Below are 22,521 nucleotides of genomic sequence, written 5' to 3'. Positions count from 1 at the left end.
AGGAAAAAGAGAACTTGCTTCTTTTCAGTCTCAGTGCTTCTATATGTCCATGCTGCCGCTAACTTTATGGGAGATTTATTTTCAAGGATTGGTGTGTTTAAGTGTGCATGTTATCAAAGATATGAGTTATACGTATGAAAATATATAATCAGTTTTCTTCTAAGTGTTCCCACTGCCCTGCAGTAAGTAAATACACTTTCAGTAGAGCCTGTTTGACAAAATTATACTGTAGAACAAGGACCAGCTTTTGACATTGTGTTTTTGTGGGGTTTTTTTTGTAAAACAAGCTGTAAAATGGTGCATAAATTGGTACCACATGTAGCATTTTCTGAATCAGATAAAACTTATAATGGCAACACCTTTGGTAAGCTAGAAAATAAACAGCGCTTAGCATTTGGATTCTGTCACTCATTTCTGATAACTCTTTTGTAAATATTTGAATGATCACGATTATCATGTTTCTTCCAGCTGCTAACAATAAAAGAGCATCCAAGCTTTTAGGGTAACACGTAGTAACAAGCCTGTGCCCTGGACCAAGGCGATAAGCGCAGAGCATCGGTACCTCTGGTACAGGGCACTGCACACCCCCCCAGTCAACCAGTACCTACAGCAAAGCATGGTTGGCAGGGCTCAGTGCGACTTGTGGGAAGACATGGCAGAAAACAGGATAAAGTATTTGTTAGAATAAATTAAAACGAGTGACCAAAACCTTCCGAATGATAGTTGAGGGGAAAACAGTAACCAGGATTATGCTTTCTAGTTCAGCTCATTTTATGTAATACTCAGCTGCAGAATAAGCTTCAGCAGCGACCTGGTTTAGAAGACAAATACTTAAAAGTCAGTTCCTGTAAATATAGTTGTTGTCACCTGCTTCAGTAAGTACAGCTACACTGAAAATTTCAACCCAGGCAGTCCTAGATGCTGAAGGGACTAATGAGAACGACCAGAGCAGCATGTGTAATTCTTACTCGGCTCAGCAGCTTATGAAACAGAAGTAAATGGATGACCTGGCATGAACCGTTTCCTGAGACAGCCTGTAAAAATTCATCTCGCTTCATTATTGATGACCTCTTTTTAAGTGAAATGTTTGCCTACATCCAAGAACTCTGGAGAAGCACAGCAAACCAAAGAACCATTTAAACCAATGCATTTGTTCGCCGCCCCTAGGAGGTATTCACTAGGATTTTAAATAAGGACCTGACTTAAAAGAATAATAATCATGTGATTAAATTATTTATACTTGAAACCAACTTGCAGATGCTTTTGTCTGCTAAAAAATACATGATGTCTGAAGGCTTCAGAGACTTAAAACACAGATTGCGTGTCTGAGGACGCTTTGCAAATCTTACTTAATCGCAACAAAAGACATGATAAGAAACCAGCATCCTTTTTATTTTAAAAAAGACATCCAGTTGTAAGTTGAATACTGCTGATGCCCAGTACAGTCTTGTAGTCAGATGGATGGCTTTCAGATCAGGTTTTTGTGTGTTTAGAACCAAAAGAAGAGACCAGGCTCTCTGAAGTTGCAAGCATCTCTGTTGTGATGCTTCAGTCACACTTTCAGGAGCTCAGGAGGCAGAAGGATTCATGAGGTTTTTTTGTTTTTGTTGTTCTGAGCCTGGCTCTGGCAGGCTTGAAGTGAAGAGACACCTACCCCCTTAATGCACATCTACACATCCAGGTCTTGGTACCCAACAATGTGTTCAAGCTTGAAGTATTTTTTCTTTCCCTCTTGTATGTCCCAGAACCTGTGTCTTGCAAAGTCTATTGGAATCTGTAGTTGACAAGTCATCGCTTGGTGAGCGTTCCCTACCCTGCTGCTCTGGACCCAGTTAGTTCCACAAGCTGATGGGAGAGGGGATATACAAGCCTTGGTAGTTTCTGTTGGACAACAGCTTAGCAGTAAAGATGCTACATGAACAGCTATTATATTTTTCAGGAAAAACCTACTGTAACAGCTTGTTTGCTTGAGTGACCTGAAAAATTATGGTCCAATAATGAGGCAAATAAAAAGGGAAAAGACCTGGTATGTCTGTACTGCACCCCCGCTCCGACTGCTTTCAAGTGTTTCAGTGCAAGACAAACACGATCATGCTCGTAAGAGAGGGCTGTGGCAGTAAGGAGCACAGGAATGGAAAGCTACATTCAAAATTGGGCCAAATGACCACCACGTATAAATACGGTAAACATCAGTAGAGCCTGGGCGTCTGTTGCATCTGCCTTTAAGGTAGTAAGGACAAGTCAAAAAGTGAGAGGATTAGCTAAGTGCCAGAAACACATTTCTTCCTATTTTTATGTCTTGCTTAAAGAACTAGAAAGATGCAAATCTGGCAATGAAAAATATCTAATATTCATACCTAAGTTAAAAGTAACTATCTTTTGGATAGGTTATGTATTTAGGACAACACAGAGCAACTACTTCAGACATCTAGCTTAGGTACAAAGTTCCCTGTACGGAAGAGAGGTAGATGCCTCCAGAGAGCCTCTCCAGACTGAATCAGATGCACAGACGGGCAAATACTCCAGGGAGTAAAAAGGTGAAAGGTAACGAAGCTGGTACATTCAAGAACCTTATCAAAATTACTGCCTGATGTTGAGCCACAGATAAATTTCACGCTTGGAAGGGCTCTGCCTACAGTCACCTATTTTCTCCAAAATAAGCGTTTTTAAGGTTTTCAGCACTGCTATTTGGCCAGTAAATACACTACACTACAGCATCGAAACTGCGATAGCACAAGTATGTAGGAATAGTCCTTCAACAGTTTGCTGGTTTGTAAAAAATAAATAAGGAAAATTGTCCTGAATACCCATTCAGAACTTTTTCAGAGCTACGTTTAAATTAGTACAACACGCACAATTAAAACCATTGCTTGCTAGATACTGGTTAAATATGTGTTAAGTTGGAAATGAACCAGCAAAAGACGAATTAAAAAATAAAAAAGAATGTCTATTCCATTACTAACCACACAAGTTTCTGATTTGTTTTCTCTTAGTAATTCTTACAGAACACAATGTAAATGAACATATGGTACATCCATGGGCCTTGAGACATAACTAAAGAGAAATGTGATCAATAAAAGTTGTAAATGAGATGAGACACATGGAAGTCAAACTTCTATTAACATGTACAAGAGAGCATTTAAAAATTAATGGTAAGGAAATGTAATAGTACAAATCTGCATCTACAAGTAAGCACACTCTAGAAAACTAGGATTTTTCTGATTGCAGATGTGATACTTTGGAAATAAAAAGACTGAAATGTTTTTGTTGTAGAAATTTTTATAACCTACACCATTACTAGCAACAGTGTATTTAGAAAAAAGTGTCAGTCCCTGAGCCAGCAGGTAAGAACCTAGAAGATATTTATATCTCTGTATATATTTAAAAATAAAAATTAAAAAATTAGTGATGCTTTTAGTCATAAACTCGTAAGAGTAACACAACTGCAGCAATCCATCTTGGGAAGAGAAGAGGGAAAAGTTATAGAGGGATAAACTTCTTTCAGTTTGCTACTTGAAATGCTGACAGGTACTCAGTACCACACCCTGTATCCTCTAGTTTTCCAGTTGGGCCTAGAAAAAGTAGCGCTTCTAACAGGGTTTCCAGAACTATATATAATGCACAGAATACAAAGTATAGAGGTAAATAGTAAGAAACTATTAGCAATTAGGTTATTTGTGTCTGTGCACAAAGGAGAAGGAAATTTTAAGTGTGGTCCAGAGATGAAGAAACAGGACAAACAACTACCTGTGAGCAAAACTAGACAAAAGGTAGCCTACTATTTCTGTTTGTCTCATCTTTGCTTTAGCTAGAGTGGAAAAAAAGAAACCAAGGCAAGTCTTTGCACACTGCAAAGGAAGACCACTGCTGTGCTATGGAGTATGTAGGTTTGGTGCCAAGCAAGTGAAATAAAGGACAATGTGACCATGCCAGAACTGAAGGCCTGCCATTTCTTACCACGCTGGAAATGACAAATTGCCACAAAAACAAAAGGCATGGAAAATGGGAAGTCCTGTGAAGTGCCACCAGTTGATATTACCTTGTTTGATGAGCTTATGCCACTTCTCTGAAAAACAATTAGTTTCTACAGAAATTGAAATGCCAATATTCCACAAAAACAATGTCCTTGGGTCAAAACCAACCTTTCCTTAGATGCCGAACAGTTTAAATATTAACACATTGTAAAATTTTAGGTGCACAAATGTGTTGGTTGTTGGAAACTTGAGAAAGCTGCTCGATATGTCCAGCTTCTTCAGATTATTTTTTTCCCACTGTGCCCAAGTGTAACTGGCTCAAGTGCGAACAGCATCTACAGAAGAATGAATGCCTCAGGTTTCTGAAACAGAAAACAAAGATATTCAGATGTTAGTGATACAGGAATTATAGCAAATTACAAATTTGCCTTAAAGGGGGAATTAAGTTTTCTTTGGAAAAGTGTGCATAACAGTGAAGGTGAAGCCAGAAGATGGTGGCCACTCACTTCTCTCAGGGCTTTGAGGAGGTTGTGGCAGTGGACTGAAAAAGACTTATTTTTCAAGTTACATTCAGATGACTAGGTGTTTTTAGCAAGGACAATATGTACAAATGAGCAAACAACAGATGTAGTGTTCCAAAGCAATGAAGAACTTCCACATTTAACAAGTGTGGAACAAAAAACCACAGGTCCCAGACGTTTGGCCATTTTATTAAGAAACTGCATCTGTGAGAAGCATGAAGGCAGGATCACACAGCTGCTGCTTTTGTATAGATGTACACTTTCTTTAAACATCCTTTGGTCTTGCCTCTACCTGAGGTTACATAAAACAGCTACTGTTTCTCCTTATTGGGGCACTGCAAGTTTATTAAACCAATTTCAGCAGTAGATACCGATCACATTTATGTATGTGAACAAATACTATGGCAGTGCATAGCTATATGCAGTATATGATATATAGCTGTATGAGCTAGTACCATCCACTAGGCAGAACTGGGTGTCATGCTCTCATGATGCTCTCAGACAAGTTACATGTGAACTCGTTTCTCATTTAAGACCTAGCTTTCTAACTACAGATTCCACAATCCTAGTCATCATTAAGCCACAAAAACCCTTGGGTTGACAGTTTATGGAGAGCAGAAGGAATAGTAGGAGAAACTCCAACACAAATGCTGCAAAGAGCCCCTTCTTTCCAGACGGTGCCAGCTAAGCAGCAAGACACTGCACAAAACCACTGATGTTTCTGTAAGACTTAGCCACATATGTGTGTGAAGGAAGGGGAAAGGAGACAAAGTCCATGGACAGGTGGGAGAAATTTGCAGGGGGATGCACTTTACATGTTTAAAGAGCTAATGCCTAGCAATATTCAGAAGCCAGCCTGGCACATTAGTGCTGCCCAGAGCTGAATTGTCTTGTAACACACAAAACAGATGTCCTGCAAACTCTGTAACAGCTGCAGGGTTCTTCAAAGCACTTCAGTACTGAGTTCTGCTGTAGAGAAATACTGCAGTTGTGTTTGGGAAACACTGCAGAAGCAGCATCTAAAGCCAGTGAGAGATCAAAAAGGGAGCAGAGCTGGCACTGGTACTGGGGAGAATCAGTGAGACACCTCATTAGAGAACGCGGTGCTAGTAGAGAAATAGCGGACGAAATGTGGGTGAGCTCACCCATCCAGTATCCTGGTAAGGCAAGGTGTGGGACACCTACCTTCTGGCTGTTAGCTGACTTCTCAATATACCATTATATTAAGGCACTAACTGGCTTGAGATTGGATTGTCAACTCATCTTCCTCTCTACTCAGCATACGTCAGTGTGACAAGCAAAAACTGCTTCTCCTCTCTTCCCTCTTAAGTTTTTCTTTCACTGTATCAAAAAGAGGTGCAGCTGGGATTCTGGTATGCCAACTTGTCCATTATTTGAATTTCTTGATGCCTATTTCAGATTCTTGTCTCTGCCTCTGTTCCTGGCTATGGTGCATGTTTTTTCCTGTGAAGACAGCTAAAATTCCAATAAACCTTCATTCAGTTCTCTTGGATTTGCCAGTGCAATTTTGTGGTTAGTGTTTCAGTATTGTTTTAGTAAGTACTGCTGAGATGGATGTTGTACCTATAATTCTGATAATATCTCAGATAAGCTATGTGCTTTTTGCTGCTAAAATTAAATATTTATTAGTTTATTTGTAGAGACTATGGCCAGAAAAATTCAATAAAACTTCTTGTTTCACTGCCAGAATTTCACAGGTTTTGGTTAAAGCAGATAATTCCGCCCATACCCTGAAATAAATTAATTTCATTCTTCATCTTCCTAGTAATTTGTTGCACTGATTTCCCCCCATGCTGTTTAGAGTCCTGATAGATTCCATTCTTGTTACAGATTTCTGTCATGCCATTCATCTTCAGATTAGGGGTTTAAAGGCCTTGTATCTTCTTTTTCATGGAGAAAGGGTTTCATCTAGAAGTTAACTCAAACCAATAATGTTACACGTATGGACTGTCTGCATAGTAGCCAGTGTATCGTGGATTGCCAGGAAAGTCAAGTAATTCCTTCTTCAGCAGGTCTTCTGAACATGATTTGAGATTTGGAAGATAAAGAGCCAGAGCAATGTTGGCACACACATACTTAGCAGTGCTATTTTAAAGGCAGATGTTGGACTACAGTGCTTCTTGGGCTACAAGCCTACAATTTAGGTTTATCTCCTCCCAAATTGTTCATCATAGCTATGACGCTAGGAGCAGATCCAATTTGATTCCCACAGTTCCTATATTTATCCTTCTGTATAAGTAAATAACGAACTTCAAAATGCAGGTAGAGCAAACGATATTGTTCTAAATGGCCGCATGCATCAGGTAAAGTGATAGTGCACATCTTTGTGGGCTGAGTCTCCCGCCAAGCAAAAGCCCTGCAGCTTGGGAGGACAGAAAAGCCACACTACCTGCATAGGAACTGAAGGGCTCCGATGATGTGTAATATTATATGTTGGACTTAATAGCCCTAGTTACTTGGATAAAGATTAAGACTTCAGTGTTCATAACAGACTAGAGGCAGTATACTGCAAACCTTTCTAAAAAAAGGAAGAGGCATTTGGAGGAAAGCAAAACAATATTATTTCCCTTCTTGGCTTAGTCAGCAATGAGGGAAAGGAGAGGCTAAGCCAGAAGGACAATCTTTACACTTCCTGTGCGTGACACATGCAAGGGGCCCCTGACAAAGTAAGATGCTGCCATCAACTTTTGAACTCTACATTTACAAATACACTGTAATAACTTAGTGGTTCCTAGTAGCTCTGCTTTTGCAGTAGTCTGAAGTAAACTCATTTATCTGCGAAGGCTAGAATTGTATAGATAAGCTCGTGGCTATTTTCAAAGCTATGCCCTAGTGCGCACTGCATTCTTGTATGCTATGCCCTACTACCTTATGGTGCAGAGAGACCACACTCACCTTGTACTTACTGTCTTGGTACTGACTCAGCAACTGGCTTCTGCACTCCAAAGGCAGTGATAAAAATATTCACAACTACTATAATGAATACTAGTCCAGTTGCAAGGTTGTTGAGGAAATCCAGTCTTCCATGTTTTGCAGGATTGTTAAGGTCATATTTTACTTCAAAGAGAAAGGAAAAAAAAAGTTTTAATTATATGTATATTTCAAAATCCAGAATAAAAGTCTTCGCTACTCATGTAGTTCAAGAATTTCTCTTACACTGAGCTATTTGCATCAGTCATACTTAAAAGGGAAGTAAGATTCTGCAGTGTCAGTAAAACTGCTAAGGAGACGATCTTTAACCACAAGGAGCCTATTAGCTTCCAGTAATTAGCACCTAATCTCTGCGGATGCACATGGGAAGTAACGGATACACAAACATTACTAGAAATCTTCTGAGTTCTTGATCTTTTGAAACCTAGTTTTGTTGTACACTTTAAGCATTTAAAAATTATTTCATGAATACATGAAGCTTGAAGCCCTGACAGGATGGAATGAAGTTAAATTTCCTACAGTTAAAATGCTACAGGTTCTTTGCAGACAGCCCAATCTCTTTACTAGTGCTGGATTTTTTTTTGTACTGGTGCTCTTCCCCAGCTGTACTCCCTGCTTTTGCGTTGATTTTGTTTTTAGAAAGCAAGGGAACTATATCTGTTAAACACAGGAAGATTTCAAAGCAGTGTAGCTGCAGTCCTTTTTACAGAGAGCATCAGCTGTGTAAACATTTTCTTTTGTTTCTTGCAGTTGTTCTTTGGTTCAGCTGCTAATGGGAGTGAGGGAGGAACACACAAGGGAGATAGTATTAATTTAATTTAAGTTTCGATTCCAGGCCTTGTGAAAACATATAAATGAGTTATTGGACTGATAATAGACTTGATGATAGAGTAAAGCATGTGCTTGTATAGGACAGTAAGAAGTCTGGGGGCACTTGCCTGGCATCATGCGGAAACCCAAGACTTTCCTCTGTCTCTGTTCTCCAGCAGTAAGGGCTCTGCAACTCAGACCCTCTGATAAATTTCTTTTATGCTGGTGGAATGACTGCCTATGAATTCTGGAGCATGTTTTGAGAATGGTTTTTGTCTATTAAGACTCCTAGTTCTTAAATGCGTAGATCACTGGAGCTTGTGTGTGCATGTACAGGACATATGAGAGAAAGTTTATACCTGACAAATTTTTACAGTAACATAAATAAAACTGAGCTCCTTCTGATAGGCACATACATAGTCGTGTAGCTTACCACTCTACTGCATGAGATGATAAACTTTGTTATTTGCTTTTAACATAATGACCCTGTCAACACTGCAGAACTTAACCACAGAACCAAGACTCGCTTGTTGAAGCAGTTAAGTAGAAGTGGCAGCAAAACCACCTGTGATGCTGCAGTATTAAAAGCCAGGTTCACTTGGTGTCCCTAATTAGAAAGTCTAATGCTGTTTTGGTTTCAAGGAATTCTGGGCACCTGTTCAAGTCCTGTTTGCTAAAGCAGTATAGTCAAACATCACAGGCCAGTCAAAGCACTGAAGAACAGCGTGGGGGAACTATATGAGAAGCTTAAGCTACTGCACACCTGTGTATGCATGAAATAATTTAAGCTCAGCAGTACTTAACCCTGAAAATGAGTTTATACATGTCTGTAAAGCACCTGGAGCTACATGGATGCTTGCATCCCAACAGTACCTGGAAGGAGTCTAGTACTGTTATGTGAATGAAGCAGAATAAATGAAACGGAATAATTAATCCTGAAGTATGGAAGAAAAGCATTTCAGATGGTTGGTTTAAAAAAGAAAAGGCAATAATGGCCTAACATGTTTTGTGAGTTAAAAGAAATCATGCTTAAAGGAGAACTGACACTTTCAGAGCTGTCCCTTTGTCCAAATACGGGTCAGAGAAGAGAAGTACTGCTTGTCAGTTTAGGCGGCGCTCTAAATTCTGAAGTAGAATTGCAGTAATCCTATCTTTGCGATTATAGTACTTAAGATGAGGGTGTTTGTGAAAATGTTCTTAAGAACAGTTATTCTTTAAGTATTTTATTATAGTGGGATTAGATTACTATGATTTCATGCCACTTAAACTATTTCAAGACATTCTTTGCTTTTCTTCCAAAAAGTTAAGATTACCAAATCACTTTCAAGGACAAGTTTGCTGAACATTTTTCAAAATGTTTTTGTGAAAGGCTCTTTTGAAGAAGGAAAAGCTTTTAATCTCTAGTAGAGAACTGGTAGCTCCTGGGATAAAATTCTGTCTCAAGGAAGGAAACTGGATGGTTGCACAGAGTTTTGTTTGGACTTGTGAGAGCTTGTAAGAAGCAGAATTTTGTGGCTGGACGGAAAGGCAAACTGTTCCTGCAGGCCAAAACTACCAAATACACATTGTGAAAAGCAAGTTCTTGCTATGATGCTATGATGCCTGTATCTTTGTATCTTCATATCCTATTTCCTATCTTCGGCACTTTTGACCTCAGCACGACAGCATCACTCCAACAGCATACCACTATAAGCCGATGGCTTTGTCACCCTCGGTACACCAAACCTACAGCCGCTGCTGACTGCAGAGTGCAGGCTGAACTCCTGATGAATCTCACTATTTGCTAAGTGGTCTGTGAACTCTACCTCAGCCCAACTTTGGAGTTGGGGCTGCTGGGTACTCTCTTTACTCTCAATATGACAAAGATAAAAATTACAGAGGTGGAAGCCACTTTGGCAATGTCTGGCAGAAACAAGCATTAAAAAGCAATGTCTCAGCATGTATTGAGAAATTATTGCCCAAGACAAAACGGAACTTGTTTATAGCCTCAAAGCCTGCTTAACTGAAACAACCCCTAGGGAGATGCCTGCAACAAACAAACATATAGGTGTTTTGCTGATTTTTCCATGACTCTTTTCCCAGAGCCCCCAGTATCATCAGGTTGCTTTTTCCAGTCCCTTTCTGGAATCTCCTCTGAGCCAGGACCTGGATTTTGCTCTTGTACCAACTCTACCAAATGCAGAGACAGCTGTATTCCATCTCTTTTGTAAGAAAGAAAAAAGCTACGTCAGCTGCATATCACCATGACAAGCCTTATGTATCCTAGTTTCCTAGGAACTTCCTCCTTGAAGAGAAAGTTGTTTTTTCAGTTGTGCTAAAAACCAGAACATTGAAAGACTAACAGAGATGCCAAAGGTGGCACCTATAACTTAGTAAATGCCATATATGAACTCTGGCTATAACCTTCAAGGCTTTTCATTTACGGTAGACTTAAGATCTGTCATATAGTACCCATTAATTTAAAGGGAAAGATTTGAAAAAAGTTATGAGAATAAATGATCATATATCACTAGCAAAAGTGATCCATAGCTGTTTCCTATCAGTGAAGGCGTCATTTATTTCAGTGAATAATGGGGTTTAACTGATGCTGATCTGATTTCTACAGGTATCTCTAATCGACTTTCCAAAGTTATGGCCTAGGGTTTTGGGTGCTGCTAATGGATGTCACAGGTTTTCAGCAACTTTGCAAGGTGCCACTGGATTCTTTTTGCATTTTGCCTTGCAAAAGCATGGGGGAAAATATCACAGTAGGTTAAGATAGCAAAGAAGAGTATTGAAGACTTGTTTAAGGTCAAAACAGAAAACTCAGATTTCCAGAAGAGTGCTGTCTCTCCACTCTCTGTGGAGTTTTAGTTGGGCTTGTTTGTGTAATTCATGCCCACTTAGTGATGACATTGTTTTAGAAATGAGCCTGGTTCTATAGCTACTTAGATCAATATTCTGCCTTACAGAATAAGGCAGAGGGTGTAGGACATATGCGTGCTACTAGTCTAGCAATACTAACTTAAAATACCTAAATTTTAGTGGTAAGTACTGGTTCTTGCCCTCACAGCATTGTACCTATTAATACTGAATAGTGGAACCTCTATTTTTGACAACAGCAAAGATGCTGCATTGAACTTCTATGAATGTGAAGGTCCATAATTCAACAAATAAGGCAGAAAGGGGAGAGGGGGGAAGGCAAGGAGCAGGGAACTAATTCTACAGCTATCTCATTAAACGTGTCCAAAGCACACACTAACACAACTCCTATTTGAACTCATTCTCTTGAAACGATTTCTAGCATATGTTAAAGGTATTGCATCACATTTCTTTGGTAGAAAGTAGAAAAGGTTTCCCTAGTGATAAGCAGAATTCAAGACAATCTATTTGTAGTCCCAGGATGCTACTGGGACTGTGGTTTTGTATTATATGTAATTTCAAATTTTTTGACTGAAGTCATAGTACGTGGATAATAGATGAGGTATGTTCTTACGGTGAAATCTTGCTCCAAGTAGCTTATTTTTCTTTTTAACTTTAATTTCAGCTTAACACAGGTTTGAAAATTAACAATAGCAACTACATTTCTACCATTCCCCACCTAGAAATTTAGGATGCTTTGAATAATTTCCTAAATTTAAAACTAAGGGGTTTTTTTCATTATTGTCAAGCCTTTGCTATCAAACCTTCAATTTGATTGCAGAAACACAAACAAACTGAAGACAATATGCCACACCAACATGAAGATGGACATTTCAACTTTCACTTCTGTTTCAGAGTTCTACGTTCACAATATAGTCTTATAATATTACTTATGATATGACTGATATGGAACAAATACATTTCAGTCATAAGATTAAGTAACAGGTCTTGCCAGAAACAGTATTATGAAACTGGGCAGGCTGCATGATCTTATCAACTGGCCTATTAATGTTTCTTTTACAGTATTTCATCATTTTCCTTCCTCCTCAGGCCTTCTGAAAAGAAAAATATTCATACTCTGGGCAAATGAGTATGAGGAAGTTGATAAAAATTGAAGATTCCACATAAAGCTGCCTTTACTCCTTTTGTTGCAGTATTTCTATAATCTTAAGAGAAAACTTTAATCAATTCTGAGGTAAAGACTTTCAAATATAACAGCTTTTTAAAAATAAATGGGGAGTCTATATACCATCTTATATGCCATCTTATTGGTTGCATCCTATAAGAAAAATACATGTCAATGGTTCTTGCTGTTCCTACATACCAAGGAATATCAGGAGCACTCCCACCATAACTTGCAGTATGAGGGACAGGCTGATAAGAACGATAAGTGGGACGTAAAAGGAAAAAGAAGGTCCTTGCTCCATCACGGCTTTCAGCTGGGATGCATTGGCCATCAGCAGGGCAATGTCCAACATGCTCTCTGCAGCGCTCTTCTTATTTGCATAGTGGTTGATATTCATAGGTCCATTTCTTTGAAACCACTGTGATGTTCTGTGCTAAAATTGGGACAGAGGAAAAAGATTATTCACATCTCTTTTATTTGGTGTACTGAGTGAGAGATCACTTGGCCCATCAACTGATTTCTGTAATCATACTGATAGAGTAATAGCGGTACTGAAATTATCAGTGCATCTTTTTCACTGTTACCGCTGCCCTTCATCTGACAAGAGAGCAGCAAATAGTGTCTGTACTGCACTTTGGCAGATACACTTTTTCCAGCTTGTAGGATCAGTCTAAACAGTCAGTATGTTTCTACCCTGGGAAAAGGAAAGATTGAAAAAGCTGAAAAGTTTGCACTGAGAAAAGTTGGGAGGGAAAAACCACTGTAAAACAATCAAGCAAACAACAGATTGTTGCAACTAATTTACTCCTAAAGGCATACTTAAAAATACAAATATTTATTAAATTCACCCTCTGTCATCACACATGTACATAGTTCCTTAAGTACTCATGAGTCTTATTTTAAGGATTTATATGTAAGTTGGCCACTGTATGAGCTTTGCTTGACCTCTTTCCCTGCTCTGCCATGCCACTGTCCAGGTCCATCCATACACAGTGACCTGTTTTTCCGCTTAAATATTGCAAACAAACAGGAAAATAAAAAAACAACTGCAGGGAAAACCAGAGCTAGTTAACCCAGCAGGATGAATAAATGAGTGTTTCCTGATGACGATTCACGTGACCCAACTTGAAATTTGACAGCTCGTCTCCCAGAGGTGCCTATTTCTCTACAGATTAGATGCAGCTTAGGGTAACTAGGTTAGACTTAGGTGCCTAACTCTGTGATGAAGAAAGAGTAGGTAACCCTCTTTTCTGCAGTCTCTGAACAGATTAGGAACTTCATTCTCACTGCTCTTACTTCTAGACTTTATTTTCAAAAATAATACAAAAATATATTAAGAATAAGCTTATTCTAGCTGACTTCTTTAAACCTGCTTCTTAGAGACCTTTTTACTGCACAAATGTGTTCCCACTTGCCAGAAAATACTGGGAGGAAAGTCTTGCTTTGAAGGTTAGTTCAAATGCAGAAAACACCCTCTAATGACTCTCTTCAGCAGCTCTAATAACTATCAAATTTCCAACTCCAAAGACAGGTTTGCCACTGTCCAGACCTAAAAGTGTCCTTTTAAATAGGACAGATATTGATGCATATGCCAAACACATTGCCAGTTTTTCCAAGGCATTCAAATACCAAACTTGACCTATTTTCACCAGACATGTTGTAATCAACCACAGCCTAGATATTTTACTGAGTGAAAAATGTCATGGGGCAGCAGCAGACTTTTTTTCTGCAAAGAGAAGGAAGCCATGTAATCACAGCTTCATGCAGACAGCTTTTTTACTGAGACCAAGCTCCCGGGAAGAAAATGGGTCTGAGACGGATACAGACTTCAGTTAGGAAGAACTCGATACTCATTTGGTTTTGTCTATATCCCACAATCTAAAAATGCAATTTGGCTGGGGAATCTGTGCCACATTTGTCACCTTTTCTCTCCCCAAGGAGAGCTTCCTCTTCCCAACCCCTGGCCCATTAAACCACTATAGCATTTGGATACTTCAGAAAAAAACACTGTAATTCTCATATACCATCCACCAGAAGTACTAAACCAGGGGTGGATGTTCATTTCTTTACGGAAAACAGCATGGAATATATGCTGCCAGTACTCAATAGAAAAATCCAGACTAACATTTTTCACTATTTATTGTACAGTAAAAAGCCAAACACACACATTTAGCTCTTGGCTACCTAATGCTAGCAGTGTAAGAGGGGATGGGGAACTACGTGTGTAATAGCAGAATTCAATTTCTGGGCATGAATTTAAAAGAAACTCTTCACAATAGACTGTAGAAGTAATATGATCTATTTTGTCACAAATTCATAATAGAGGAAGTTTTTCCTATGTCTAATAGCTAATGAACTCCTTCCTGTGAAAAATACTGACTTTGAAATATCTATTTGGTCTACGAGGCTGCAGTGTGTAGCACAGGCAAAAACTACACGGGTAGCTGTGACTCAGTTCTTAATCCTGATGGAAGGGGACTGCAGTGAAAACATGACGACCGGTTTCTTTGTTTTCACTCAATGTAGGAACGTGATCATGTTTGACATGCCTTTTTTTTTTAACTATACAAAAGAGTAAATAGTCTGGGCTACATCTTCCTTTCAGTTACATCTGTGACTACATGATGTAAGACAGTTTCTACATAAACAACAGAATATGATCTTTTCTTTTTCCTGCGGAAATGTCCTGCTGCACTTTTAGGACCTTGCTGTTCGCTATTTTTCTGTATGGTCAAGTTGCAGGTGGAAATAGCAGGCTATGGCACTTGAACTGCAGTGGAAGCAAAGGTTTTGAGTCACTTCTGAACTCCAATAAATGGAGAAGACTTTTCAAAGTCAGGTGCTGCTAAGGCAAACTAAGGCAAAATTTCTTATTCCCGGAATGACAACTCAGCTATTTACTATGTTTAGATTCTAAAAAATGGCATTTTACTCTCTTAAGAGGTTTTCAGCTACCACTCCTGAAAGCAGACCAGTTCAGAATTGGAACTAGGCATATGGAGAACTGAAATGTTGGTTCTACTGTACAGAGCTTTTTCGCAGCCTGTGATCTTGCCTTCTGCCAGGAAAAAGGACCTGTAATCATGAAAGCCCCAGAAACAATCACTTCCCATCTCCTGACTGAGAAATGGAACCTCCTGACTCATGCTAGAAAACCATAAAACCAAAACCAAAATGCAAATTAGCCTTGCCTTCTGGAAGCAAGTTGAAGGCAGCTGCCAAAAGTATTGAAACAAATGCAGTCAGTACTATGGCAGCAATTTTTAAGATCAGACTACGTGTTACACAGCAATATATAGCCAGGCAATGAAAGAAGAGCTGTTGCCTTAACCTCAGGATAATGACAGTCATGTACAACAGAAATTATATGGGAACTTTGTTATGTGGCTTTATGGCTTCAGAGAGATTCCAAGCATGTAGCAACACGTGCAGCCCGCAGCATCAAACGACACTTACTATGCTGTTATCACCTGCAGGGCTGCAGAGAGGGAAAGTGAAACTTCTGGAGATTTTCTAGGATGCATGTAAAAAAGTAAGGCTTTTCCTGCAGGTGTCACTTGGCAAGAGAACAGTATGTATTCCACATGACGTGCTTCAGTCTCAATGTAATCAAAACACCTCATTACACACTTTCAATATGCAAATTATCTAGTACAGACAAGCTGATCCCTTCAGTTGGTGTCACCAAATGAGCCTGAGGAAAAACAGCATGTGTGTTCATACGTGTGTGCATAAGAGCCAAGTGTAGCTGGAACTGCTGTATCTTCCTTTCCCTGTCAGTAACAGCCTGCAGCCAGCTCTCCCACTGCCCGCAAAGCATCAGCCTCTGAGCAGAACAACCTGCCGTGCTAGTCTATGCACAGCTGTAAAAAGCAGAGGATTGAAAAGCCTCCCCCTCTTGCTCTGGCTGTGATTGGAAGGATCCCCTGTGGAAGAGCTTATTTTCACAGTCACACGATGCTGTCCCCACAGACAGTACTGCTCCGCGTCTCCGCACAGCAGCAGGGTCTGTTTGCTTGCCCAGAGCACCACAGTTCGCAAGGATAAAGCTAAGGTGCTACATCGGAAGCTGGCACTTTTTCGCTTCTATAAGACCAAACCTTCACACTGGGACTGAATGGTATTGGATACATAGTCTTACTGTGTTGGTACAGACTTTGCTGCTGCTTTGCTTCACTCGTCATCTCAACAGTACACCCAGAAGAACTGAGTCCCTTTGAAATACAGAAAGGATTTATTCATTACATTTATTAAAAAATAAATAAAAGTGGCACTGAGGCGAATGTCCTTAGAGGCTGAGTTTCATGAATCACGTCTAAGACCCACCTGGTGATTCAACAGGAAGGAAACAGCACTGAAAATGGAAACATTTGAAAACAAATAATAAAGTACCTTTGCTAAATACAGTAACTTGTTATAGTAAGGATTTCTGCTTTTATTACAGCATTAAATCGCTACCTGTGATGAAATTTATGTGGCTGTTTCTTCAACAGAGTATTTATCAAACACTAGTGACTGCTCAAGTAGTCAAATTAACGTGCTGGAAGCTGACCAAAAAAAAGGAAAGCCCAAAAGTAATTTTTTTTTCTTGTCCAACTTGACCTGAGTTTCCCAAAATGTACCAGTTAGTCTGTCCAGAGAAGACAGGTGGGGTTTTTGACATGCCAGTCATCTGTAATCCACTGAGAAAAAAATCACTAGTGACAATGATGCCTATTTTGCATTTGTATTTAGAACTTAGTTATGTTCATTTCTGTCACCCTGCCCTATGAATGCAGGAGGAAAGAAATAATTAGGATTTTGAGTGCAAGTTTTTAGGATTCATTCCTTCTCTTTCAGTATGTTCCTAGGTACTTTACTCAGCTTCTTAAATGTTTCCCACCATATATATGTTCCCCTAAAGAGATTGTTTCAAGAAAATCTAGAAAAAAGCCAAAACAAAAGCCCCACAAAAACTGTAAAAGGCAAATATTGCCTGACCTCGATATTTCCAAGAGTCAGATCTGTTATGAACACTGAATTTACTGTTCTTGTAATGAAGTTAACAGATACTTGCAGTAGCACAAGACTGGTTACTGTTTTCTTAAATCCCACTAGAAAACCAGTATTTTGCAGTTAGCAAGGTGAACTTCCAATTTCCCAGATGAATACTTAGAACCAGAAACTGCAAAGTATAAGCCAGAAGTACAGCCTGCGTCGTGTTAATTTTGATTTGCAATTTGTAATTGCAGCTACTTAATATGAGCTGGGACTGCAGGACCCAGAGCTCTACATGTTTTGCATGTCAGACCCAGAGTCTCATATCTGGGTTCTGAAAACATACAAATACTTATTTTAGTATTGGTACAGTATTAGCACTAAATAATTCCATGGTATTCTAACTGTAAATCATTATGCAGTAGCATGCCTTTATTAAATACAGGAGACCCACAGTTTTGTATGGGATAACTGGGAAAATAATGCTGATTATTATTTTTATATTCCAAACAAGGTTTCTAAGAACTGTGCTTCTGATGAATAACACCTTCCTTAAGCTCTCAGAAGGTTCTTCGCCTTCAATTACATTTACTCTGAAATAATACAGTCTTCATAGTCTTTGGCTTGCTCTCACTCTACATACAGTTTTCTTTCTATTTTAGGTTAGTGATTACTGCAATTTTATGGCAGCTTTTAGACACTTTTAATAGCCAAACAGCCTCGATTCAAAATGAGATCGGACAAGCTTGTTGATCAACAGGACCCCTGGGTTTGTAATGTCATGGAGAAAGCTTCCTTAAATTCTTGTGTTTAGGGACAGCCCTAATTTTAAAATAATGGAAACTTGCCATGCAATAATGAGGCTGTCTGAACATAAGGCTGAGTCGTAATGATCTCACAGTGGAGTTCTTTACTGTGTTTTGCAATAGTCTTTCTAATCAAAACTGTTAAAAAGATGCTAAAAAGCCCTTTTGTTTAAAAAGTAATTTTCTAAGTTTTTGAAGTATTCATCTTTAAGAAAAATACTGCACCGCAAACTTTTCCAGATCTTTTAGTGGTCATTTAATGTTCATGAAAAATTCCAGTTATATCAAAAAAGAGAAGGATCAGACATAAAAGGAATAATACAGGACTAAAACAGAACACAATTTCAGAACTCTACTTTTATTTTTTTCTAAGATCAACCCTGCAGAATTGAACTACTAACTTTATAAAATTATTTAATAATACTCATAGATGTGGAATTTCTGTCCACATCTCCATCACCTACATACTGAAAATTTAATGGGCCATATGTGGCCACTCTGAAATCGGACTTCCCCTCTGTCTCAGAAATCTTGCTGAGCTAAAAAAATAGGGAAAATATGCTACAAAGAAAAGAAATATTCTTCCAACAAAAATACTTTAAGGTATATCAGTTATGTAATGGATTATTAGATCCTTTGTATACCTCCTCAGAAGATATTATTTCTTTTCCCCTAATAAAACATTAGATCACTTGTTCAGCTTAGCACTGACTCAGAGAGAAAAAACCCTACATGATCAGTTACATTTCCTCTAAGAACTTAAATTTGGGGGTGTGGGGGGAATCTGTCCATCCAAGTACCAACCTAGTGTAACACTAACTAGCTTGCGAGACTTCTGGATTCACATCTGGAGACAGTACGGTTGCAGGCAATTAAAAAAAAAAAAAAAGGAAAAAACTCAGCCTGTGTTCATATTTCATAGACAGGATCAATTTTCTAGCATCTTGAAAAGCCTGTACTTAAGAAAAGCCACTTTCTATACAGACAGACAGACAGAAAATGCAAGTATGACTACATTAAGAAAAAAAAAGTGGTAACCATGCTGATTCCAGAGAGCTAAAAAGTTATTATGAAAAAAGGGAAAAGTACGGTCATGTTAGCTCAGGGGAGAGCATTGTTTTCCTAAAGCTACACTGGTTCCAGGACCAAGTTAGAGTATTTTTACTCATTAAGTGACTTAAAAATAATCAGCACACCTGATGACTAACTTTGTGAAATGAAGTAATAACTTAAACTTGTTCGTACAGCTATTTAAATAGAAGCTTTCTCCTGTATGATTTTTTTTTTATGTCTTGCATTACTACTGCTCATTCCAGTGATTTGGTCTTATAATACTATTTCTCACAACTGGACTCTGGGCTGCCTGTTTTGTGTTGTTAAAGCACTGCTTGTTTATTCTAGTTACTTAAAAAACAAGCAAACAAAAACTTATCACCAATATTTTCAATATTTGGAGTATATCAAATATTCCAAATTCAATTGGATACAAGTAATGCTTTAGAACATACCATTTCATTCTATATGCAGTAAAATAATTTCAAGTTCCTACAAATCTGAAGTTTGTTACTTGCAGTACGATGCCATGAAACTGCCCTGTCCCAAAATTACTTATGAATTAAAATACAATCTTGAATACATTTTTAGTAATAAAATGACTGTTATAGAAGCCAACTATTCCAGAGCTGTTCTTTTCTACTATCCAATTCTTGTTCACCTTCTTCATACTTCTTCTTTAACTCTTTCAACTAGCATTTTCTGTTATCTTGGAAAAATTAAACTAGATTTTACAACACGGTGAATCTAGGCTGTTTCAATATGGACCATGAACAAGAAAAGCAAACAGAGGAAGATAAAAAAAGTTACTATCTGTATTTGTATGAACAGATCTGTTGCAGAAGCAGCCAGACACTTCTGCCAAGTGTAATTATTCACATTAGTCAGTGAGGTATGCCAGGCCAACCCAGTATTAGAAGCAAGGAATTTCTTGCTTCCAAAAGCTTGACAGCTGCTAAAAAAATTTACCCAAATTAATGATGGAGTTAAAATAAATCACATTAAACCACTGTGTGACCACTCATTCAGAATTACAGTGGGCTTAACTAGTCTTTTTTTAATTCATGTGCTTTGAATGCTTTGAAGGTAAGACAACTGCATTTCATGTCAGCTCTTCCGTAAGGGAAGGTAGCAGTCTATTGCTGAAGATAGGCAAGACAATCTGTTTTGAGGGGAGAGCAGACACTAGGATGGGCAGTAAGCAAACCAGGGTGGTCCAAGCCGCGATGCCTGTGAGCATTCCTAAAAGCAGACGCTTACGCACTTTTGACTCCAATACTGAAGATTTAGGCACCTGCGGATTTGTGGTCTCTCCAGGTTTAGTTGGCCGCTGAGTTGGGGTGTTCTTTTGTTTGTCTGAATTGTGAACTTGGTCGGATTTTTTAAGGTATCTCCTATTCACAGATTGCTTTTTAAGAAGTCTGTCCCCATCTGTTTTACCTCGCACATAACCTTTTTTTTTGGTGAGAAAATGAAAAAGTGTCTGTAAAGTTCTCTGAAGTGCTACTGTATACGTATAATACAATATAATAGTATGTCTCGCTGCTTATTCTTTATATGGCAGTCATGTAGAACTTGCGGTTTCTATGGGAAAGATGTAACAAAATGATGATTGCTTGCAACTGAAGATGAAGTAAAACAGGAAAGTTGCAGAAAAATTCTTGGAGCAGACCAAGTTAAAAAAAATAAATCCCCATGACTAGTACTTGTGATGCAATCCCAACTCTATGTTAATAAAAAAAGAAAATTGCTGAGAAGTCAGTGGCTTAAAGGAAACCCCTTCAGGCCACCAGTTTGACCCGCGTATCCCAGCCTTGATTCTCTTTAGGTACTTTCCAAGATTTATTAAAACCAGTTTTTTTTTTCTTGGTATGATATTCATGACTACGAGGGCTTGTCAGGAAGGGAGGGAGGAAGGACAGATGTGCTACACAATCAGTCCAGTCTGTCTGTAACCAGAAAGTTTTACCAGTGACGTAGAAGGTGGTTTAGTACAACTGTTTCTATGTGGCAGTCTTAGGTTGGAATAGAGCTGCTTTTTAGAGTTTAGTCCTTTCCAAAACAACATAAAAGATGTTCTTTTACCACTCTGGCTTTTCAGATAAGTGGCATGCTTAGAAAACATCCTTTATGCGTAAACAGAATATGGGATGAAATGCTTTCCAGTGAAGATCTCGGGTCATGTTTTGACTACATGGAGTAGTAAACAGCTGGGTATTTCTCTTGTTTTTATTTGGATTACTGTATGGAAAAAAAACGATACAGGCCCAACCCTTTAAGTAATTCCTCCTACTTTTGTGCTCACTTATCTCCTGTGTAGATATCCCTGAGTAACTTTTCCATCCTCTCCCCAAGCCATCTGGGTGGAAAAACCCTCCCAGGTTCGGAGTGGTGCCGGTGTGCTCCGGGCAGAGATTTCTGGGTGGGGAGGACATCTGATGACCCTTCGGCTGACATGTGTAGGAACTAAGGGGTCATCGTGCCAAAGACTAAGAAGGATTTTCTTTTCAGTCCTTCGCTGGCACTTGCCTATCTTTGAAGTGAGACAAAATGGGATGCTTGGAGCGGCATCCCTACAAAAAAAGTGCTGAATTAACGGAAGACGTGTAAAAAAAGAATAATAATCGAGAAGTACCTCTTACAGGACTGCGCCAGCAGTCAGCACACCATCCCCTTCCCGAAGTTTCTTCCCGGCCCGGCTCGGCGGGAGGGCTCCGCGGGGGCACCTGCAGCTGCCCCGCAGGCGGCCGGGCGGAGATGGGCTCTGGGCCGCCCCCGGCCCCGCCACGCGTGCCTCGCCGCTGCTGCGAGACCCGCCGCTTCTCCGGCCCGCTTCCCGGCCGGCTCCGCCGCCTCCTCACGCCCCGCTCCCGCCCGCCATGTCCGGGCGCCGCGACAGCCGAGCCCGCTCCCGCCCTCCGCCCGCCGCAGCCGGCGGGAAGCGCCCCCGGCCCCTACCCGCTCGACGACCGCCGGCTCCGCGCCCCCGGCCTGCCCGTTGAGCTCGTGGGTCTCGCTGCCGGTCTCCATCGCGGCGCAGGGGAGGCCGCTGCGGCCTCGGCCTCGGCCCCAGCCCCGGCTGCCCGCGAGAAGCCCTTTTGTCCCGGCTGGGCCCGGCTCGGCGGGTCAGGCGCGGGAAGGGCGGCTGGCCGCTGAGGAGAAAGCTTCCAGCGCGGCGGCGATTCCCGAAGCTGGCACAGCGGCCCCCCCGGTCCCGTCCCTCCTTCTGCTCACACACGCCGCCCCGGGGGCTGTCTTTCCAGCCCGCCCCGGGGAGGTTCCTCGCCTGGCAGAGGCAGCCCGGCGTCCCCCCAGGTGCAGGTTTCCGTGCGGGACGGAGACCGGGCCGGCGGGCAGCCGGGGCCCAGCGCCCGCCCCTGCGGCAGCGGCCTCTTTCCTGC

The 22,521-nt window shown here is 40.2% G+C and overlaps 2 protein-coding genes across 3 annotated transcripts in view; one reads left to right on the top strand and one right to left on the bottom strand.

Annotated features, from left to right (window-relative positions):
• Window positions 1-22,521, top strand: part of CARD19 (caspase recruitment domain family member 19) — a 107,915-nt gene that overhangs the window by 34,161 nt on the left and 51,233 nt on the right. The gene's annotated exons all lie outside the window — the stretch shown is intronic.
• Window positions 1,372-22,497, bottom strand: NINJ1 (ninjurin 1). Its single transcript, XM_072876484.1, has 4 exons — window positions 22,079-22,497; window positions 12,483-12,717; window positions 7,412-7,573; window positions 1,372-4,336 (listed from the first exon to the last, which is right to left on the bottom strand). Exons 1-3 carry the CDS (start codon window positions 22,148-22,150, stop codon window positions 7,419-7,421), a joined length of 462 nt encoding a protein of 153 aa, XP_072732585.1. The 5' UTR covers window positions 22,151-22,497; the 3' UTR covers window positions 1,372-4,336; window positions 7,412-7,418.

Source organism: Ciconia boyciana, chromosome 11 (assembly GCF_034638445.1).
Source record: "Ciconia boyciana chromosome 11, ASM3463844v1, whole genome shotgun sequence".
NCBI lineage: Eukaryota > Metazoa > Chordata > Aves > Ciconiiformes > Ciconiidae > Ciconia > Ciconia boyciana.
This window is presented reverse-complemented; position numbering and strand designations above follow the sequence as displayed.

Bases quoted from the DNA above. Each gene is read 5' to 3' on its own strand.
- NINJ1 (XM_072876484.1), bottom strand. From the start codon at position 22,150: ATGGAGACCGGCAGCGAGACCCACGAGCTCAACGGGCAGGCCGGGGGC. The intron at 12,718-22,078 runs GTAGGGGCCGGG...TCCCAATTTTAG, and splicing joins AGCCGGCGGTCGTCGAGCGG to CACAGAACATCACAGTGGTT. The intron at 7,574-12,482 runs GTATGTAGGAAC...TTCTCTTTGAAG, and splicing joins AGTGCTCCTGATATTCCTTG to TAAAATATGACCTTAACAAT.